Source organism: Thamnophis elegans, chromosome Z, assembly GCF_009769535.1.
Source record: "Thamnophis elegans isolate rThaEle1 chromosome Z, rThaEle1.pri, whole genome shotgun sequence".
NCBI lineage: Eukaryota > Metazoa > Chordata > Lepidosauria > Squamata > Colubridae > Thamnophis > Thamnophis elegans.
The window spans coordinates 2,247,579-2,268,776 of NC_045558.1; the positions used below are offsets into that span (position 1 = coordinate 2,247,579).

General features: G+C 45.5%; 1 protein-coding gene across 1 annotated transcript; it reads left to right on the forward strand.

Moving 5' to 3' along the window:
* Window positions 1–4,521: 4,521 nt before the first annotated feature.
* ADIPOR1 (adiponectin receptor 1) lies at window positions 4,522–14,756 on the forward strand. Its single transcript, XM_032237846.1, has 7 exons — window positions 4,522–5,250; window positions 8,639–8,755; window positions 9,227–9,398; window positions 11,047–11,233; window positions 12,670–12,857; window positions 12,962–13,155; window positions 14,541–14,756. Exons 1-7 carry the CDS (start codon window positions 5,110–5,112, stop codon window positions 14,667–14,669), a joined length of 1,128 nt encoding a protein of 375 aa, XP_032093737.1. The 5' UTR covers window positions 4,522–5,109; the 3' UTR covers window positions 14,670–14,756.
* Window positions 14,757–21,198: the final 6,442 nt, after the last annotated feature.

Below are 21,198 nucleotides of genomic sequence, written 5' to 3' on the forward strand. Positions count from 1 at the left end.
TAAGGAAGGAAACTGAGTTGGGCATTCAAGCGGGATCTTAACTTTTTAATTTTCCTATAATTCCTCCCCCCCCTCCCAATCTGTATGTAACGTAGATATTCTGGTACTTCAGAAAGGTAATTGTGATCTTAGAACTCTGTCACTAAGTGACATGGTCGAAAGTGCGAGGAGGGAGGGGGGTTTGTAGATAGGAGGAGGACTAAGGGGTCCTTGTTGGTCTCTGAGTTTGGTGGTTTCCCTGCAGACGTTTCATGACCCAACTAGGGAACATCATCTGGTCTAGAAGGAAGAGGATGTTGCTCTCAATTTATATACCATCCCTTCTAGCACTGATGATGTTCTCTACTTGGGTAATGAAACATCTGCAAGGAAACCACCAAACTCAGAGAGCATTCCAGATAAAAGAGTTGGAGATCTTCTAGTCCAACCCCCTGCTCAAGCAGGAGACCCCTTCCGCCCCTCTCGGAAAATCCCACTTCCTTCTGACACTGATGATGTTACCTAGTTGGGCAAGGAGATGTCTGCAAGAAAACCACCCAGCTCAGAGAGCATCCAGGACCCCATAGTCCTCCTGTCTCCTTTCCTCTACTCCTCTCTCCCCTCTGGCACTGATGATGTTACCTAGTTGGGTCACGAGACATCTGCAAGAAAACTGCCCATCTCAGAGACTGGGGGGCCCACAGGAGCAAGGAGCTTCCCAATCTTTATCAGAAGCGATTTTAAAAAGAAACCTGAACTCAAAGGAAAGCAAAAAGAGAGGAGAAACTTTTTTCCTGGGGGAGGACAAGGAAGGATGGGCGGGGGCCTCAGGTGACCTCAGAAACAGCCCAGCTGGCTTGTGCTGAACGCATTTCCTATTTTGCTCCAGGTGGAAAGGTGTGCCAGGCCTCTCCCCAAAAGTGGCTGTTTCCTTCATCCAGACAGGTGCGTCCTGGTAGAAGGCAAAGTGTTCCAGATAGCAAATTCTGTTTTTTTTTTTTTAAGAAGAGTTGGCTCAGAAGAGATTGGGCAATTATTTGTTTGAAATGGTGTCAGGTTTCCTGCTTGAGGAGCGGATTGAAGACTCCTGTTATTAGGCTGAGGGGGGGGGGAGAGGAGAAGTAGAGAGAGACGGGTCTCTAGCCTGAGCAGGAGGGTTGGACTAGAAGACCTCCAAAGTCCCTTCTAACTGTTATCTGGAGGAGGATTGTGGGGTTCTTGGTGCTCTCTGAGCCTCTTGGCTTCCTTGTAGAAGTTTCATGACCCAACTAGATGATATCATCAGTGTTAGCAGTAAGAGGTGTTTGTGAAGTGGAGGAGGAGGAGGAGGGGAAAGCTTTCCTGCTTGAGAAGGGGACTGGACTAGAAGACCTCTGAGGTCCCTTCCAACCCTGTTATTTTATTATTCTGTCTCCTGCTTCAGCAGGGGGTTGGACTCGAGGTCTGGGGGCCGGATCTTAGATCTTAGGCCAGTGCTGGGATCTGGCCCCAGGGCCCACCCTGGAAACAGCAAAGGACCCTCCCACAGTACCTCTGCCAGCAAAAAGAGAGCTGGGGGAGGCCACACGCAGCCCTCCCGCGCTCCATTTTCGGCAGCATAAGGCTGCAGGAGTCCGTCACTGCCAAACCCAGAGCCCAGGAGGGCTGCCGTGGTTGAAAATAGAGCCCTAATGAATGGCATTGTGCTGGCCACCCCAACCCTGGCCATGTCCCCCCCCCCCCCGGGCCCCTTAGGTCAAATGCAACCCTGATGTGGCCCTCAATGAAATGAGTTTGACACCCCTGGACTAGAAGACCTCCAAGGTCCCTTCCCACTCTGTCATTCTGTGCCATTTCAACTCCCCCTATTCATTAGCCTTAGTGTTCCTTCCCCCCCCCCCCAAAAAAAAAAAAACCACCTCTCAATCTGCAACTTATCCTTTCCAGGAAGGGACGTGCTCAGTTCTCTTAACTGTACAGAGGGTCCTCAACTTATGACCGCAGTTGAGCCCGATATTTCTATCGCTAACAAGAGACACTTGTGAATGGAACTTCGCCCCGTTTTACGACCTGTGTCGCCACCATTGTTAAGTGAATCTCTGTAGTTGTTAAAATGCGTGGCACTGTTCAGTTTCACAACTGCTCGGGCTGCCGTTGTTATGCGAATCCCTGCGGTCCTTAAGCCAATCTGGCTTTCTGCTCCTCCGAAGAAGGTCGTGAAAAGGGGATCACGGTTGCTGTTCGCTAAACAAACTGAAGGGACTACCGAGGGAGTGGATAATAATTTTGCAACTCAGCTGTGTTGTTGTGTTACTGTGGGTTCCCCTTCTGGACGCCTCCCTGATTGTGCAGCCTCTTGTGAAATGCGGTTGCCGGGACAGGAATGGTGTCATGTGGGTTGTGTAACACAAAGAAAACCCACAGCACAACACAATTTGGACTTTAAGGGCATGGGGGGGGGGGGGCGGAGGGGAGATTATAGTCCATTATAATCTATTTGGGGAAATCTCGACCTGTTACGATGCATTTTTAAATCAGTACTGCTTTCTTTTAACCCTTTTTGAAGAAAAAAAAATGGAGAATACGGAATTCAAAACTATTTTTTTCTAAAATAGAATAATAACACAAAAATATGTAAAATATATATAAAATACAAAATATATAATATATACTTTGTATATATACTTATATACACACACACACACACATTCTCTCTGTGATAAGACAAAAATATAAAAAATTGTGTGTGTATAATAGAATAATAATGTAAAAAATTATAATATGCATAATACCAAATATATATTTTGTATACATAATATGTTTGTTGTTAGTTGCGAAGTCGTGTCCAACCCATCGCGACCCCATGGACCACGTTCCTCCAGGCCTTCCTGTCCTCTCCCATCCCCTGGAGTCCATTTAAGTTCATGCCAACAGCTTCGGTGATTCCATCCAGCCACCTCCTTCTCTGCCGTCCCCTCCTTCTTCTTTTGCCCTCCATCGTTCCCAGCATGAGGCTCTTCTCCAGGGAGTCCTTCTTCCTTCTCCTTAGGGGGCCAAAGCCTTTGAGTTTCCTCTTCAGGATCTGGCCTTCTAAAGAGCAGTCAGGGCTGATCTCCTCTAGGACTGACCGGTTGGATGGCCTTGCAGTCCAAGGGACTCAATGCAGGAGTCTTCTCCAGCACCAGAGTTCAAAGGCCTCCATTCTTTGGCGCTCAGCCTTCCTTATGGTCCAACCTTCACAGCCATCCATTGCAACTGGAAAAACAGATTGCAAAAAATGTATATGATGCTTTCAAATTGTGGTGTTGGTGAAGACTCTTGGGAGTCCCTTGGATTCCAAGGATATCATATCAGTCAATCCTGAAGAAAATTAACCCTGATTTTGATTGTTGGACGGACAGATACTAAAGCTCAAATACTTTGGCCACCAAATGAGAAGAGAGGATTCCTTGGAGAAGACCCTGAGGTTGGGAAAGAAGGTGAAAGGAGAAGGGGATGACAGAGGATGAGATCCAAGGGACTCAATGCAGGAGTCTTCATCTCCAGCACCAGAGTTCAAAGGCCTCCATTCTTTGGAGCTCAGCCCTCCTTATAGTCCAACCTTCACAGCCATCCATTGCAACTGGGAAAACCATCTTCCTGACTAGACGCGCTTTTGTTGGCAGGGTGATATCTCTGCTTTTTAGTATGCTGTCTATATTTGCCATCGCTTTCCTCCCCAGGAACAAGCCTCTTTTGATTTCTTGGCTGCCGTCCCCATCTGCGGTGATCTTGGAGCCCAGGAAAGTAAAATCTGTCACTACCTCCATTTCTTCCCCATCTATTTGCCAGGAATTGAGAGGGCCGGATGCCATGATCTGAGTTTCAAGCAAACTTTTGCGCTCTCCTTCTTCACCCGCACCAAGAGGCTCTTTAGTTCCTCTTCACTTTCTGCCATTCGAGTGGCATCATCTGCCTATCTGAGGTTGTTGGTATTTCTCCTGGCAATCTTAATTCCAACTTTTTACTCATCTAGCCTTGCCTTTCTGATGATGTGCTCTGCATATAGGTTTAATAGGCAGGGTGACAGGATTCAGCCTTGCTGCACTCCTTTGACAATTTTGAACAAATCAGTGGTTCCGTGTCCAGTTCTCACTGTAGTGTATATGTTTGTATGTATGTGTTTATATGTGTCTAACCCTAACCCTTCCTCCTCACACTTAAAAGCCTGACGGTACAGATGCATTTCTCTTCAATCAATCATACAGTTTGTAGTGTACCTAGATTTGCAAAACGAGGGGACAAAGGAATATTCCTGAACTTTGTTTTATTATTTATCTCATGGTTTGTGAGAAATCGTGTGAATGCATCAATGCAGGGCATGTTATCTCAGCTTGCAGAGTTTGGATTCATTGAATGAGTTTACAAAAAATCTAAATATTGCAGAATATACAGCCCCATGCTACATAACTAAGCTCCAGTTCATGCTGAATAAACTAAATTATTAACGTATCTTAAATAGAAAACTATCTTTAAATTTTTACTCCAAAAGCATATTATTAAATTTGATTTAAAAAATTTTAAAAAAATCAATTTAAATAAAAAAATCAAATTTAAAAAAAACATTTTTTATTTTTAAAAATTGATTTTTATCCATCCTATCCTCAGTTGAATTCCTGAAACAAACCAAGTGGCTAGATCTCTTGAAATGGATGACAGTCAGTGTATTTTGACTCTGTTTTATGACCTTACCACAGTTGCTCCGTGAATCCCTGCCATTAGTGACAAGGTCATTAAGTGAATCAGTCTTCCTGCTTGTCAGGAGGTCGCAAAAGGGGGGTCGCCCTTACGACCCTCATAAATACAAGCCGGGACTCTTTATCATGTGCCCATGGGGATGTCGCAATGGCCATTAAGTGTGAAAAATTGCTCCTTTTTTTTTTTTTTTTTGCTTCTATCTTTGAACGGTCGCTAAAGGAATCCTCATAAGTGGAGGACTATCTGTCTTCCCAGAAAATAGCCAAGCTGTTTTTGCGGCAGAGTGAGACCGATTTTGAAAATTATTTTCTTTATTTTACTTTTATTTTTTTGTAGGGAGAATTGGAGTGCTTTGAGCCCCAAAGCATCTTAGCTTTTCAACCCACGCCGGCCTGGTGCCTGTATGGTGACCAGATGGCATCCCGCAAAGGATCGGCCACCAGTCCTGGAAACGCGCCTGTTGTCAATGGCCGAGACCGGGAAGATGTGGAACTGGCTGAGCTCGGGCCCCTTTTAGAGGAGAAAGCCAATCCGGGAACGTCCCGGTCGGCTGAGGTAAGTACAGATTTCCGCACCAGGGAGGTGGGAAAATCAAGCCATTAATGTATGGATTGCTTGATTAATTCAAGGATTGAAGCTCCCTTGGAGACAGCCCCATGGAAGTTCACGGGAGACTGAAGGAGGGATGGGGGCCCACTGCGTTTGGGGTGAAACGCTCCCTTGGGATTTGTCATTGGGGGGTTATTAACCAATTCGCTGTAAAGAACGTTGAATGGTGACATTTATTATTTAAAGGAAGGGAAGGAGAAAGGAAAGGAAATGAGAAAAGGGAAGGGAAGGGAAAAGAAGATATGGAAAAGAATAAAAAAGAAGGGAAGAGGAAAGGAAACATGAATAAGGGAAGGAAGAATGGAGTGGGAAGTAAGAGGATGGAATGAAGGATGGAGGGATAGGAGATAGGGAAGGAAGGAGGGAGAGGGAAGAAAAGAAATAGGAACGAAAAAGAAGGCAGAAAGAGAGCAAGGAAAAAGAAGGGGGGGAGAGGGAGACGGAGCAGGAAGGAAAGAAAGGAAGGAGGAAAGAAAAGAGAGAAAGAAATTTCCCCTCCTTCGACCCAGGAATGTAATGAAAGTGCATAAAAAGAACTTCCTGAAAATTAAAAAAAGTTAAAATTTAAAATTAAACCTTGGGGTTCTAGCTTGAAACAACTGGTTTGGACAAAGTCTCCTAGCTGACAACTGGAGCCTGCAAACAGAAATTCACAAAGATAGAAAGATGGGAGGGTGTGTGTGTGTGTGTGTGTGTGTGTGTGTGTGTGTGTGTGTGTGTGTGAGAGAGAGAGAGAGAGAGAGAGAGAGAGAGAGAATGAATACAGATTATGAGAAATGAGATGAGAGAGAGATGGTAGGCAGGCAGGCAGGCAGACAGAGAGAAACTGACAGATTAGCAATAGATAGATGGATGGACAGACAGAAAGGCAAGGATGGATAGATAGGGTAGAGGGATGGATGGATAGAGAGATTAGCGATAGAGAAATACAGTTGATAGAAAGATGATAGAGATTATGGATGAAGAATGATAGAGAAAGATGAGATAAGAGAGGGAGATGATAACAGATATATAAGTAGGGGGAGGTGTGTGTGTGGAATCTTGTGTGTGTGTGTGTGTGTGTGTGTGTGTGTGTGTGTGTGTAATCTTGCTCTGTTATTCACTTGGAGATCTGGCCATCAATATTCAACTGAGGTTTAAAAGCAATGAATTCTTGTAGTTGCCCTTGTGTGACATTTGTCTGTCTGTTTTTTGCACTTTGCACTGTTTTAAACATTTTTTTCTAAATTTGTGAGCAAGTACTAATCTCGCGAACCCCAGTGGTGGAACCCCCGAGAACGTCAAATAAATCAAATTGTCTTCCAATGCAAATCCCGGGATTTTGGCCTCCGTTCCTGGCTTGCTTTACGAGTCGCTCTGCTTGCATTTTAAACTTCTTTTCCTGCCCTAAAAAAAATCCAGTTTTGCCAGGAAGAAATCTAAAAAGGGGGGGAAAGGGGGAGGTGTGTGTGTGTGTGTGTGTGTCTTTGACATTTGATGTGCTGCCAATGTTTGCTAGTATGAGTTGTTCCATCTTTGCTGAAGGAAGAAAGCACCTAGATCTGATCCTCGATTTACAACCTCTATTGAAACCACACTTTCTGTCATTAAACAGTGATTCAGCAGGCGGTGCCTCGTTCTAGGACCTTGTTTACCGTGTTAGAATTGCTGCGGTTGTTGAGGGAACCAGGCGGTCGTTAAACAAAGCAATGGCAGTGGGAAAAAGTGATTTTTTTGACTGGTCCTCACACTTACGACCATCATGGCATTCCCTAGGGTCAGGTGATCAAGATTTCGGGGCTTGGCCACCGTCACATTTTTACGTAGCTCATACCATCCCAGGGTCAAGTGATTGCCATTTGCAACCTTCGCACCCACCAAAGTTAAGAGGAGAAGCCCGATTCGTTTAACAGACGCACAATTCACTTAACAACTTCAGTCATTTGTTGAACAATCCTGCAATCAAGGGAAGGGAGGAGAGGGAAAAGAAGGGATTGGAATAGGAAGGGGGATTGGAATTGGACGAAAGGAAGGGAAGGAGATTGGAATTGGATGAAGAGAAGGAAAGGAAAGGAAAGAAGAAAAGGGAAAGGAAGATTTTGTGGTTTTATAAAACATCCAAAATGTATACTCATTAATTCGAGAGACAAACGTCTGATGTGGAAAGAAAGGAGGTTTATTGAATTGGGTTTGCAAAGGCCGCCCTCCACCTCCCTTCCCAAGTGGGATTGAGATCATGAAGCTGCTCTTCAGGTTCCACACAAGGCATTCAGACATGTTCCACGCAATATGCATCACGCCTAAGATCCGTGTTGCCTTACAATCCCTTACATTCTGTGTTCATGAGAAACACGATGACCCCCTGCCTTATCTTGTCCTTTACAATTTGTCCCTGAACGTTCGGCTCTCCCTGACACACACACAGAGTGATTAGCCTCTGGGTCGTTTGTGGTTTCGGTTTGGCCTTGCTGGTGAGGCTTCCACTAAGAGCCATTGATTCAGAGGGTTTTAGGATTCTTCTCATGCGTCTGATAAAGGAGCAACGTTCCATCCGTTCTCACAGGATGGAAAGGAAAGGAAAGAGAGAGATGAAGAGAGGGAAAGGATAGAGGGAAGGTAGGGTAGAGACGAAAGAAAAAGGAGGAAGGAGAGAGGGAAGGATGGATAGAAAGAAGGAAGAAAAAAGAAAAGGAAGAGTACACGGGAGAGGAAATGGACAGAAAAAGAAAGAAAGAAAGAAAAAGATTGACATTTCTGAGCAAGCACAAACCTTGCAAAGCCCAGCTGCCACATCCCGAAAAACAGAATTAAATCAAAGTCCCAACTGGGCCCATACATCATCTCCTTGGATTAAGGACCACAATTGACCCCAAATCTTTGTGGCTAAGCAAAACATTTGTTAAGTGAACTTTTTCCCCATTTTTATGACCTTTCTTGCCCCAATGTTAAGTGAATCAGCTTCAGTTCATAAATTAATCATGCGGTCGCTAAGTGAATCTGGCTTCCTCATGGACTTTGCAGGTCAGAAGGTCGTAAAAGGGGATCGCCTGATCCCGGGAAACTACCACCGTCATAATTATGACTCGGTTGCCAAGCCTCACAATTTTGACCCTGGGGATGCTGCAGAAGTCATTAGTGCAAAAAAAGGTCATAAATTGCTTTTTCCAATCCCATTATAATTTTGAAGGGCCACTGAGCAACCGGTTGTAAGTCGATGACTGCCTGCATAGTGTTTTTTCAGCTGATCAACCCAGAGGGGCTGCCGAGTTTGCATAGCTCCGGGTTCAAGAGAGCATCCCGAGAGAGCCCTTTCATCCGGCATTCACTCCTTCGTGGTCTCTTTTTCTCCCCCTAGAACCCGTGTCAGCCATGCCCGGCTACTCAGGAGGAAGAGGAGGAGGAAGTAAGGGTCTTAACCCTCCCCTTGCAAGCCCACCATGCCATGGAGAAGATGGAAGAATTCGTCTACAAGGTAATTCGGTGGTCGGTTGTCTGAAATGGAGGAAGGAGAGTGCCATCTTCCCGCCGGAATTGTTGAGCGTTTCTCGCGAGAAAAAGTTTTCTAGTTTTCTCGCGAGAAGAAAGTTGAGCGCAGAGCAGCATCAAAGGAGGAGGGATTGTGAGGAATTCCACTAGACCAGGGGTGCGAAACTCGATTTCATTGAGGGCCACATCAGCATTGTGGTTGTGTTCCAGGGAGGGGTGTGTGGCCAGGGTGCTCGCAGCCAACGGGGTGTGGCTAACTTGATGTCACACGAGCACACATGGGAAAGATCTGGAATGCTGGTTTGGGCGCATCACTGATCTGAAATCCTGTGGCATCCATGTCTGGATGGGGTGGGCCAGGCTGAGGCCTAGAGAGCTGGAGAAACACCAGCCCTATGAGGTAGGCCGAGCCTACGAGTGTCCTGGGTGAAAATAATCAGATTTTTGTGCGTCGCAGGTCTGGGAAGGCCGGTGGCGGGTGATCCCCTATGACGTGCTGCCTGATTGGCTGAAGGACAACGATTACCTGCTTCACGGACACCGCCCGCCCATGCCATCGTTCCGTGCCTGTTTCAAAAGCATCTTTCGCATCCACACCGAGACTGGAAACATCTGGACCCACCTGCTCGGTGAGACCGGCCATCGTTCCCGCAAAGCAAGGACTAACACACACATTCACCCACACACCAAAAATAAATTCCATTCCTCCCTTTCTTTTCCTTTGTCAGTCCGAAATCGAGGAATTTAATCCAGCCAAGACCCCAGTTCGAATCTTGCCCTGGCAAAGACCTTTTCATCCAGCCTGAAGAACAAACGAGAAAGAGATCCTTTCTAATCGAGATGGAGCTGCAACCCAATTATGGGGATTTTTTAAAAAATTTGTCGTTAAGCAAATCATGGTCGCTAAGCGAATCTTGCTATCCTCATTGATTTTGCTTGTTGGGATATTGCAGACGGCGAGCATGTAATGGCGGGGGGGGGGGGCCACAACCCTGGTAAATATACCCTGAATTTTGCTCTTGTGACCATAGAGATAGTCGATGGTCGTAACTGTGAGGACTGGTCATCAGTCATGTTTTGCCCTGCCATTGTAACTTCATATGGTTGTTAAATGAACACAGGCTGTCCTTGAGTTACAAGAGTTCGTTTGCCAACTGTCCGAAGTTACGAGGGCACTGAAAAAAATGACTTACGACCGTTTTCCACACTTACGGCCATCCCAGCATCTCCGATTCATAATTACGATGGTAGTTCAGGGTTACGTGATCCCCTTTTGCGATCTTCTGGTGAGCAACATCAACTGGGCTACCCAGGTTCACTTAATGACCGTGTTACTAGCTTAACAACCCTGGATGGAAAGGTAGTAAAACTCAATAACTGTCTCACTTAGTATCAGAAATGTTGGGTTCTATATATAACTATATATAGTTATATATAGAACCCTATATATAAAGAACAGATGGTTCCCTTAACAACGGGAGACATTCCCTAAAACGGCCACTACAAAATCATGAAATTGGATCGGTCACAGGGGCGACCTGCTTTACGACTGCCACACCTTTACGACCGCGATAGGCACATTCTGTTATGGTTGTAAACTGAGGACTATTTTTAATTTAAATGGGCACCATGTTGTGCGGATTTCACGCCAAACACAAATTTTGTGGTGCCTTATTGAGTCCTGTTGTGTTTATCTTCCTTTTTTTTGTAACACTATTGCATTAAACACACACACACACAGACACAAACACACAGAGCCTTGGGGATTAAAGCATTGGGCTGATCGCAGGGCGCCTGACTCGGCATGGGGGGTGGGGGTGGGTGGGTGAGTGGATTACCGGCTTCGGAGTCTGTGTTAAGCTGCCGAAGGAAGTCACCTTGATTTCACAGTCATTGTGATTATTTCATCCGGTGGCTTATTCCTCCTTGTCAACAGTCCTCAACTTACAACCATTCATTTTAGGACATAGCTAAAAAAGTGACTTGGGACTGGTCCTCGCACATACGTCTGTTTATTAGAGTTTTTATCCACCTTTAATTATTTTTTTAAGTGATTCAAGGTAGCGAACGTCCCTAATGCTCCTTCCTCCTCCTCTCACCCCCCCCCAAACAACAACAACCTTGTGAGGTGGGTTGGGCTGAGAGAGGTGGGGTGGGGCTGGCCCAAAATCACCCAGCTGGCTTTGCTGCCTAAGGTGGAACTAGAACTCCCCGTCTCCTGGTGATTGGCCCAAAGTCACCTCTCCCTAACCCTCCCTGTTCCCTCTTCCCCAACAGGCTTCGTCCTCTTCCTGTGTCTCGGCGTCCTGACCATGCTGCGCCCCAACATGTACTTCCTGGCGCCCCTGCAGGAGAAGGTGGTTTTCGGGATGTTCTTCCTAGGCGCCGTGCTATGTCTCAGCTTCTCCTGGCTGTTCCACACCGTCTACTGTCATTCGGAGAAGGTCTCGCGAACATTCTCCAAGTGAGTGGTGCCCAGATGGGCTTCCCTCGGCCCGCTTCTCGGGGTGCCTGACTTATGACAGTTCTCATAGCGACTGTTCCAATTCACAACATCACTTGAAGGGGGGGGGGGAAGGCGACTCAGGACTGTGTTTCACACTTATGACCATGATGTCATCATAATTCAAATGCTCGTCACCCGACGTGTACTTACGACTGATGTGGTGTCACGTGATCCCCTTTTGGCGGCCTCCTGACAAGCCGAGTCAACTGGGAAGCTGGATTCACTTAATGACCATGTGACACCGTGAACAACAGCAGTGATTCACTAAACGACTGGGGCAGAAAGGTTGTAAAATAGAACAATGCTCACTCAACAGCTGTCTTGCTTAGCAACGTCAAACGTGGGCTCGATTGTGGTCCTGAGTCAAGGCCTGGCTGTGAATACGTGCCGGTTGCCGAGCAGAATGATGTGATGGTCATAAGTGCGAGGACCCGGCAGACTTACAGACAGTCCTTGACTTATAACCAGGAAGTTCGAGTGAATTTCCATTGTTAATCAAGGTAAAACAGCAATCAGGGATCCCTGGGATGTTGCGACCGTCATAAATATGATCCAGTTTCTCAGCGCTGGAGATTTGATCACCAGTGGCAAATCCTTTTTTTTTTTTTAAGTACAGCTGGTCCTTGACTTATGACCTCAATTGAGCCCAAATTTTTTGTTGCCGAGAGAGAGATTGGTTGAATGAATTTTACCCTGTTTTGTGACCTTCCCTTCCACTGTCGTTAAGTGAATCAGTGCCATTGATAAGTTAGTCACATGGTTGTTAAGTGAAATATCCTTCCCCATTGCTTGTCAAAAGGTTGCAAATGTGGATCACGTGGCTCCTGGAATTGCGACTGAGGTAAGTATGAGTCAATTACTCACATGGCCACGGTCATAAGTGTGAAAATCGCCCGTAAGTCAAAAAAATGGTCATAAGTGTGAAAAATGGTCATAACTCACCTTTTTCAGTGCCTCACATTTTTTAGTGACCGAAGGTTAGCCAAGTGAACTGTTGTAAGTCAAGATGACACCCTGAGCCAGAGATGTATAAACAGCGCGAAAATCCCAGCTTAAAAATACAGAGTAATGGCGCCCCAAAATAATGAATATTCTTAACTGAAAATTTCTTTAGTCAGTTTTGTCCCATATTATGACGTTTCTTGCCGCGATTGTTAAGGGAATCCTTGTGGTTGTTAAGTGAATCTGTCAGAATAACTGAAAATTGGAAAAGGGTCCTCATAGGTCATCTAGTCCCAACCCCTTTGAACAGTCACTAAAGGGACTGTTGTAAGTCCGGGGCTCCTTGTACTGTTGTAGCCACCCGTGTTCGTTAAGCAAACGGTCGTAAGGAGAGGACGGCCTGTGTTTTTATTTTTTTTAATGGCACTGGGCCTGCTCTCTCTCCATCGTAGGCTGGACTACTCGGGAATCGCCCTGCTGATTATGGGAAGTTTTGTCCCGTGGCTTTACTACTCCTTCTTCTGCTCGCCTCAGCCGCGACTCATCTACCTGTCCATCGTCTGCGTCCTGGGCATCTCCGCCATTATCGTGGCCCAGTGGGATCGCTTTGCTACCCCCAAGCACAGGCAGACCCGAGCAGGTACGCCCGGAATCCCCCATCCGGCATGCTTTCATTCGAGGCTAAGCTTTGACAGGAGCGTTTTCCGCCTCACATACCGACGGGACGTCTCTTTCCTTTCCCAGGGGTCTTCCTCGGGCTGGGCCTGAGCGGCGTGGTGCCCACCATGCACTTCACCATCGCCGAGGGCTTCGTCAAGGCCACCACGGTGGGCCAAATGGGATGGTTCTTCCTGATGGCTGTGATGTACATCACCGGAGCCGGACTCTACGCGGCTCGTATTCCGGAAAGATTCTTCCCGGGCAAGTTTGACATCTGGGTAAGTTTTTTTTGAGGGGGGGTGATTTTCACAGGGTGGAGGAGACAGTGATGGGACTTGTAGTTCAACCCATCTAGATGGGTTGAAAAAAACCAGCAATATGGGTGGTCCTCATCTTACGATCAAAATGGAGTCCATAATGAATGTTCTTAAGTGAGAATTGGTTACGTGGGTTTAGTCCCATTTTACAACATTTCTTGCCACCGTCGTTAAGGGAGTCCCTGCAGTTGATCAGTTACTAACCTGGTCAATAAGTGAATCTGGCTTTTTGTATCCATCCCATTGTAAACTTCGAATGCGGCATCAGAATGTAGATCAGGTGACGGTGATCGTAAGTGAAAAATAACTCACAGCTCTGGAAAATGGCCGTGTGTGTGTGAAAAACAATCGTCACTGGCTTTTTTCAGTGCTGTTTTAACTTTGAATGGTCACTAAATGAACTGTGGTAAGTTGAGGACTCCCTGCAGAGATGACACACACACACACACGACCAGAGGTGCAAACAGCGGGAAAATCCTAGTCAAAACATACAGGGAGTCCTCATTTTACGACCACAATAGATCTCTTTAAATGATAATTTGTTCATTGAGTTTTTGTCCCATTTTACAACATTTCTTGCTGCGGTTGTTAAGGGAGTCCCTGCAGTTAAATAGGTTAGTAACCTTTTGAATCAGAACAGAACAGATCCCAGCCACAGTATACAGGGAGTCCTTGATTTATGACAACAATGAAGCCCCAAATTTCTGCTGCTAAGCAAAATGGTTTTGAAGTTTTGCCCCATTTAATGACACTTTTTTTAAGGGAATCACTGCAGTTGTTAAGTCAGTAACATGGTCATTAAACAAATCTGGCTTCCCCATTGCCTACTGTTATTAAATTAGGAACACGGTTGTTAAGTGAATCTCATTTTTCTGGTCAGAAGGTGTCAAAAGTGGATGAACCTGGTGTGGAGGCCAGGACGCTGTGAGCATCCTAAGTATCAGTCAATTGCCGAGTGTCCTTATTTTGATCATGTTGATCATGGGGCAATGGTCATAAGTGTGAAAAATGGTTAGTTTTTTCAACGACGTCGTAACTTTCAACTGTTGCTAAATGAAATGTTATAAATCAGGGACCACCCATACATAAATCAAAACTCTGCCCGTTTTTAGCGGCTCCGGTAACTCATCCGTCTCGTAGACAGGATAACATTTAGTGGTCTCAGCAACCAAAAAACGCGGTAGCTTAGGACGTGGATCCCAACCCCTTAAACACGCAGGCGGAACTTCAGATCAGGGATTAGGCAGGATACGGTAAAGTCGGGAGATGGGTACCTTTCGGCAAAACCGCGATACTCGCCATCATGCTTCTTCCTGCCTCAACTGGTTCTTTTGCCTTTTCTACAGTTCCAGTCCCATCAGATCTTCCACGTCTTGGTGGTGGCCGCGGCCTTCGTCCACTTCTATGGCGTCTCCAACCTGCAGGAGTTCCGGTACGGATTGGAAGGCGGCTGCACAGATGACTCGCTGCTCTAAGGACCACGGGAAACGATTGCAAAAAGTTCCCGAAGGGCTTTTCTGGCAGACTTCGTCTTTCTCGACTTAAAACCAAAAGATGGCTTTTTTTAAAAAAAAAAAATTAGAAATGAAACTCAACACAACGTGGATCGCGCCTTGTGTTTGGCGCCTGGTGAGAAAGGAAAGCAGGGGAGCTCATTCCTGAGGCTCCTCTGCATTCTTGACAACACCGTGCACAGCTCGTCGGATTCCTCGCTTCTCGTCGGGAATGTCTTGCTCGGCAGTGATAGCTCCTACGAGGAATCCCTGCGCTATCCTGCCGACATTTGTCTTTCTCGACAAAATCAGTACCGCTAAAAAGGAAAGTATTTAATATTTAAGAAGAAGTTTTACAAGCGAGGTGCTGCCCGTCGGCTTCTGGATCCTGATGTATCGTCGAGGGAGCTGCAAGCCGGGCACGGGATGGGATTCGGCGTTGCCGAGCTGCGACTTTTGGTGTGGAGATATCTGAAGCTGTGGATGATGGGGTGTTGGGGAATCAGGTCGAGGGAGGGGGTTGTCTCCAAGGTGTGCACGCATCTACTCAATCCAGAGTCTTGGCCTGGATATTTTGCTTCTGACGACACGGTCCTTTTGCTGGATTTCCCGTGTCCCATCCGATTCGCACGTGTTGATTTTCCCGATCAGCTACTTCGTCTTGCTGTGCTGAAGAAAAGGAGGAGCATTTGAAGGGGGTTGACTTTCTGGTTTGCAGACTATGCCGACAGATAAAAAGAGACGGAGCGGAGTAATGGCAAGGTTTTTGCTAAATTTACACAAATATATAAAGTTGCCGTGTCTCATAGCAATAGCAGTTTGACTTATATACCGCTTCCTAGGGCTTTCAGCCCTCTCTAAGCGGTTTACAGAGTCAGCATATTGCCCCCAACAACAATCCGGGTCCTCATTTTACCCACCTCGGAAGGATGGAAGGCTGAGTCAACCCTGAGCCGGTGAGATTTGAACAGCCGAACTGCAGAACTGCAGTCAGCTGAAGTAGCCTGCAGTGCTGCACCCTAACCACTGCGCCACCTCGGCTCTTCATACTGCTTGGATCTAAGCGGACAAATGGTTGTGAGAGGGAATTATCCACCTGAACTGGTCTTCCCGGAGTAACCCTGCTTGGTCTTACTCCTACTCCATCCGACTTTCTTACCTGTGCTTGGTGGTTTTCTCGCAGATGTTTCACGGCCCTACTTGGGAACATCATCAGTGCTGAAAGGAAAAGGGGGTTTGCCCTCTGTTTATATACAATCCCTTCTAGCACTGATGATGTTCCCTAGCTGGGTCGTGAAATGTTTGCGAAAAAAGGCCCAAGTTCAGAGAGCACCAAGGACCCCAACGTCCTCCTCCATCTCCCCTTTCCCCCCCCCCCACCTCAAATGCTCTTCTTCCTCAAATCCTGCTTCATTCTAGAACGGATGACGTTCCCTAATTGAGTCCTGAAATGTATGCCTAAAACAAGGACCAAGCTCAGATTGAGCACCAAGGACCCCCCACAGTTGTTCTCCACTCTTCCCTCCTCCTCTTCTCTGCAGACTCTTCCGTTCTAGTACTGATGATGCTCCCCAATTGGGTCATGAAACATCTGTGGGAAAACAGATGACTTCAAAAAGGACCAAGGATCCCACAGTCCTCCTCCTCCTCCTCTGCACATATCATTCCCTTTTAGCACTGATGGTGTTCCCTAATTGGGTCATAAAATGTCTCCAAGAAAACCAGCCAGCTCAGAGAGCACCAAGGACAAATATTCTCATCTGTCGGTGTTTTTTACTTGGCTTGTTCAGATATTTCCTAGGGGTGCCTCTTGTTTTCCTAAAAGCTTGTTTCGATTAGGTGCTACTGTTGTTCGTTCCTTCTTCTGCATTTAACTGTAGGTTGCGTGGGAGGAGAGCCATGTCTGTACTGTGTCCAAAATAAATAATCTGATAGCCCCTTTTCCAACTCGAACAGATTTTATTAAAAAGTATCAGCTTTTGGGAGCTCCAGAAAGCCGATGCCGTTCAACACAATTTGTGAGTTGGGAATAATAAGAATGGTGTTATCCTTCCCATCTCCCAACAATTTCCTGATAGGACGAGTCCGGCTGTGAGTTTACTTCTTACCCCCCCTTTTTTCAGCAAACAATATCAGCTCTGCCCTCGTACAATCGTGGTGGCATGCACTGTGTTGTATTGACAGCAAAGTCCCTCTTGTTATTTCAGACGGATTACACAAATGAGATTAGGCTTGCCAGGTGTGGAAAGTACAAATCGGCCTATTCTGGCTTTGCGCTTTCCAACTTGTCACCTTAAGGTCTCCGGCTTCTTGTGCTGAAGTTGCACTTTATTGTATGAAGGTCAGTTAAGAGTGTGCAAGGTTTTGGCTGCAAACTGGAAAAGATGTTGTCAAATGCAGAGAGGTCGCATTGTCCTGGCAAGAGAGGTAGCTGCTTTCATGAGCTTGGAACCAGTATAGTTTGTTCAGTTATAGCTGCTTTCATGAGCATTAAAGCCCTTTTTTTTTGGATGTTTTAGCTGTTTAACAAGCTGTAAACCAGTGCTGGGTGGTTAAGATACAGCTGCTTTAATGGGCTTGGGGCCAATGCAGGATTGAGATGTAGCTGGCTTTCATAGGCTTTGAATTTGTGCTGGGGTGTTGAGGTGTAGGTGCTTTAATGAGCTTGGAACCAGTACATGTTGAGATATAGTTACTTTAATGAAAATTTAAACAGTGTTGGGTGTTAAGATGTAGCTGTTTAACAAGTTGCAAATCAGTGTTGAATTGTTAATATATAGCTGCTGTAATGGGCTTGGAACAGGTACTGGGATTTTGAGATGTAGCTGTTTTCATGAGCTTCCAACCAGTGATGGGTTGTTGCGATGTAGCTGCTTTTATGAGCTTGAAAGCAGGTGTTGAGACAGAAGTGCTTTAATGAGCTTTGAACTAGTGCTAGCTTAATTGAAATACAGCTGCTTTCATGAGCATTAAAGCCGTGTTGGATGTTGAAATGTAGCTGTTTTCATAGGCTTCAAATTTGTGCTGGGATGATGAGATGTAGGTGCTTTAATGAGCTTGGAAACAGCACAGGTTGCTGAGATCTAGTTACCTTAATGAGCATTAAAGCGGTGCTGGATGTCACTAAATGAACTGTTATAAGTTGAAGACTACCAAGACTTCTCATTTAGTATTCCTTGGGGGATTGGAGAACGGAAGCAAAACAGATTTTGCGCTACCTCAACACTGCCCAAACCCGTTGTCAAGTTGTCAGTCCTTCAGAGGACCACTTGCAGTCCACACAACTTGGCATACGGTGGCTTTCTTCAAATCGAGCAACTTGAAAAATGTGTGGACTCCGATTCCCCTGCCAACATAGAGAATTCTGGGAGTTGAATTCCTGACATGCTGGTTGGACAATTCCGGGAACAGAACACTGCACATTTTCCCACAGGGCGACCATCCGTTGTGGTGTCATTTCCTTTTGTGTGACTGATCAACACAAGAAGGACTTCATGTTGATTTTTTTTTTTTTTTAAAGTCCGCAGGACGGGCTGAGATTAAACAATTTGCATTTTTGCCCCAAATATCCTAATCTTTCCTAAAAAATTATCAACTTTTAGCGCTGATTATAAAAGCTCTCCACCCCCCAGCCCCAGCCCCCCCCAGGAAGGACGTAAACTTCGCAAGTCCGTCTTGTTCTTCCTTTTTGAAATTAAATAATTAAAATTTGCTTTTAAAACACTTCAAGTAGTCCTCGACTTACAACCATTTATTTACCCACTATTTGAAGTTACCATTTGAAAAAAAAAGTGATTTGCAGCTAATCCTTGCACATGTGACCGGTCCTCGCACTTACAACTGTCACAGTATTTTACGTGGTCACATGATCAATCTCCAGGCACCTGGCAACGGTATGTGTTTATTGTTCTTTACAACCTTCCCAGCCAGCCTCCAACAAGCATGGTGACTGGGGGAAAGCTCAATTTGCTTAACAAGTGCATGATTCACTTAACAACCATGGCAAAAATAAGGTAAAATTGGGTGTGACTCACTTAGCAAGCAACTTGCTTGGCAATGGGAAATTTCTAATCTGGGGTCCTTGGTGCGCTCTAGTGAGACATTTCATGGCCAAACTGGGTAACTCTTCTGACCGAGGCTTCCCGAGAGCCTGAAGGAAACTCCTTGTTCCGACAAAAAAAAAACTTTTATTAATTGACTGTGAATTCTGCTCCTTCACACCCAGCAAAGTCTTTCAAAGGAGGATTTACAGTCACAGACCTTATCTGGCTTGGAGAGCTGCCAGGCCGATCTCTGCAGAACTTGGCCAGGAATCTCGGAGAATCACAAACGAATTAAGTGAACTGATTGTCTCCTGCAAACTCCACTCCCCTTTCGCTCCTCTTTAATCTCCTCTGGGAGGGGCCATTCACCATCCACTTGTGGCCTCATTCCCAAGTCGGCCCCTGTTCTTTAGCTCTTCCTTTCGTCTGGCCGCTCTGCACATGCGCACACTGGGAACAGGCTCCAGCTGTTCTTCTGCCCCAAAGCAGCTGATAACTGTCAGACAGCCCTGGCCCCCCTCTCTGCCTCCGACACAGAGCCCTCATCCGAGCCTTCCCCAGACTCCGGGACTCGCCCAGGTTCCCCACCAACCTGCTCACTGTCTTAAGGCTGCTGGCGAGCCATGACAGTAACGTCATCAGTGCAATCCCAATTGTGGTTGTAAGTTGAGGACTGCTTAGCCTTGTTCCCACATCATGTTTGCTTTGAATTTCGGAGTCAATTTTGGGAGCCAGAGATAGAAATGACTGACTTGAAAAAGCTGAAAAAAAGTTTTTAAATGGAGTTAATAAAAGTACAATGTCACACAAGTTCCCGACCACAAACATGGAAAAGATGCGTTTAGTGGCAGGCGGGCTGCATCCATTTGCAGCCACAAAATGAAACGCCCAACAGAGTGGTCATCTTGGGTCTTCCTTTGGCCACCCAGCAAAGGTGGCTGCTGACTTTTCAAACATCAGGCGTGCACAAGTGCATGTGTGCATGTTGGCATCCCTGCGGCACACACAAACGCACCTCCTTCGGCAGTGCCCAGAATAAAGATACCATTCGATGCTGTGTGTTTCTGGCCCTTTGCAGAAAACCATCTCATGCAGTCTAAAGAAAAGAATATATATTTGCACGTCTTTTCCCACAAGTTACAAATATATATATATATATTTGTAGCTTGTGGGAAAAGACTTGCAAATATTCTGCTAGACACTTTTTTTATACAATCAACACCTGAACGGCTCTGCAGACACTAGCTATACCGGCAGTCCTTCACTTACGACCATTCATTTATTGACAGACTTTAGGATAGCACTGAAACAACTGGCTTAACGTCTAGTTTTCACACTTATAACCACTGCATCATCCCCACAATCACGAATCAGAATTCAGGCACTTTGCAACTAGCTCATGTTTTATGGCCCCATTTCCTGACCCTCCCAACAAGCAAGAGTCAGCGGGGCAAAGCAAGATTCGCTTAACGACCACATGGTTCAGTGAACAACCACACGGGTTTTGCAATGATCATGACAACAGGTTGTAAAAACGGCAAATTTCACTTTAAAACAGCTTGCCTTGGCTTAACCACAGGTTCAATTGTGGTCATAAGTCAAGGACCCTTTCTATAAAGGACCCAGATAGAAAGTTTACTGAAAATTATATTGTTAAGGCAACCCTCTCTCCCCGCCCATCCAGACGGTATTTTAAAAAAACATTACAGTGGGATTTTAAGGTAACAATTAGCGGGTAATAGAAGTAGTCAAACCTATGTAATGACTTGAGATATCAAGATATATATATATATATATATTTATGAAAGGAACTAAAGTGATAGTTGGTGCAAAAATCTTATTAACACATGATCGGGATAATGTGGATTATTATGTAGCTTTTAAATGTTCAATTATAAGAACAGATGCATTCGGCATTATTTCTTTCTTCTTTTTTGGACGGAGACGATGCCTTCGTAACAAAGAACCTTTTTTTTCTGCAGTTTGTAAACTAGCCAAGATTGTAAAGAGATTTCTCAGCAATAAAAAAAAGCCCCTTTTAAAATTAGATTGCGTCTGCGGCCCATTCTTGTGACCTGTTGGCTGAGACTCTGTTCTGCCCAAGGAAAGTCTTTTGGTGCGGTTAGTTAACAAGAATTTCACGTCATCCCTGAGTTTACAACTATTACTTAAACTGTCGTTCAAAATGAGAGCACCGGAAAAAAATATAATTTACAACTCGTCCTCCCGCTTAAGTTTCCTTTATATTGCATCGCCTATAAACTATTTGCTACCAAAATGCAACAGACCTCAATGTACAACAGATCATCTAATCACTGTTTGAAGTTACTACTGTTGAAAAAAGCAACTTATGGCCATTTTTCCACACGGCTGTGGCAGCATCCCCCCGTCACATGATAAAAAAATCCAGATGCTTGGCATCTGACTCATATTTACGACAGTTGTAGTGATCCTCTTTTGCAACCTTC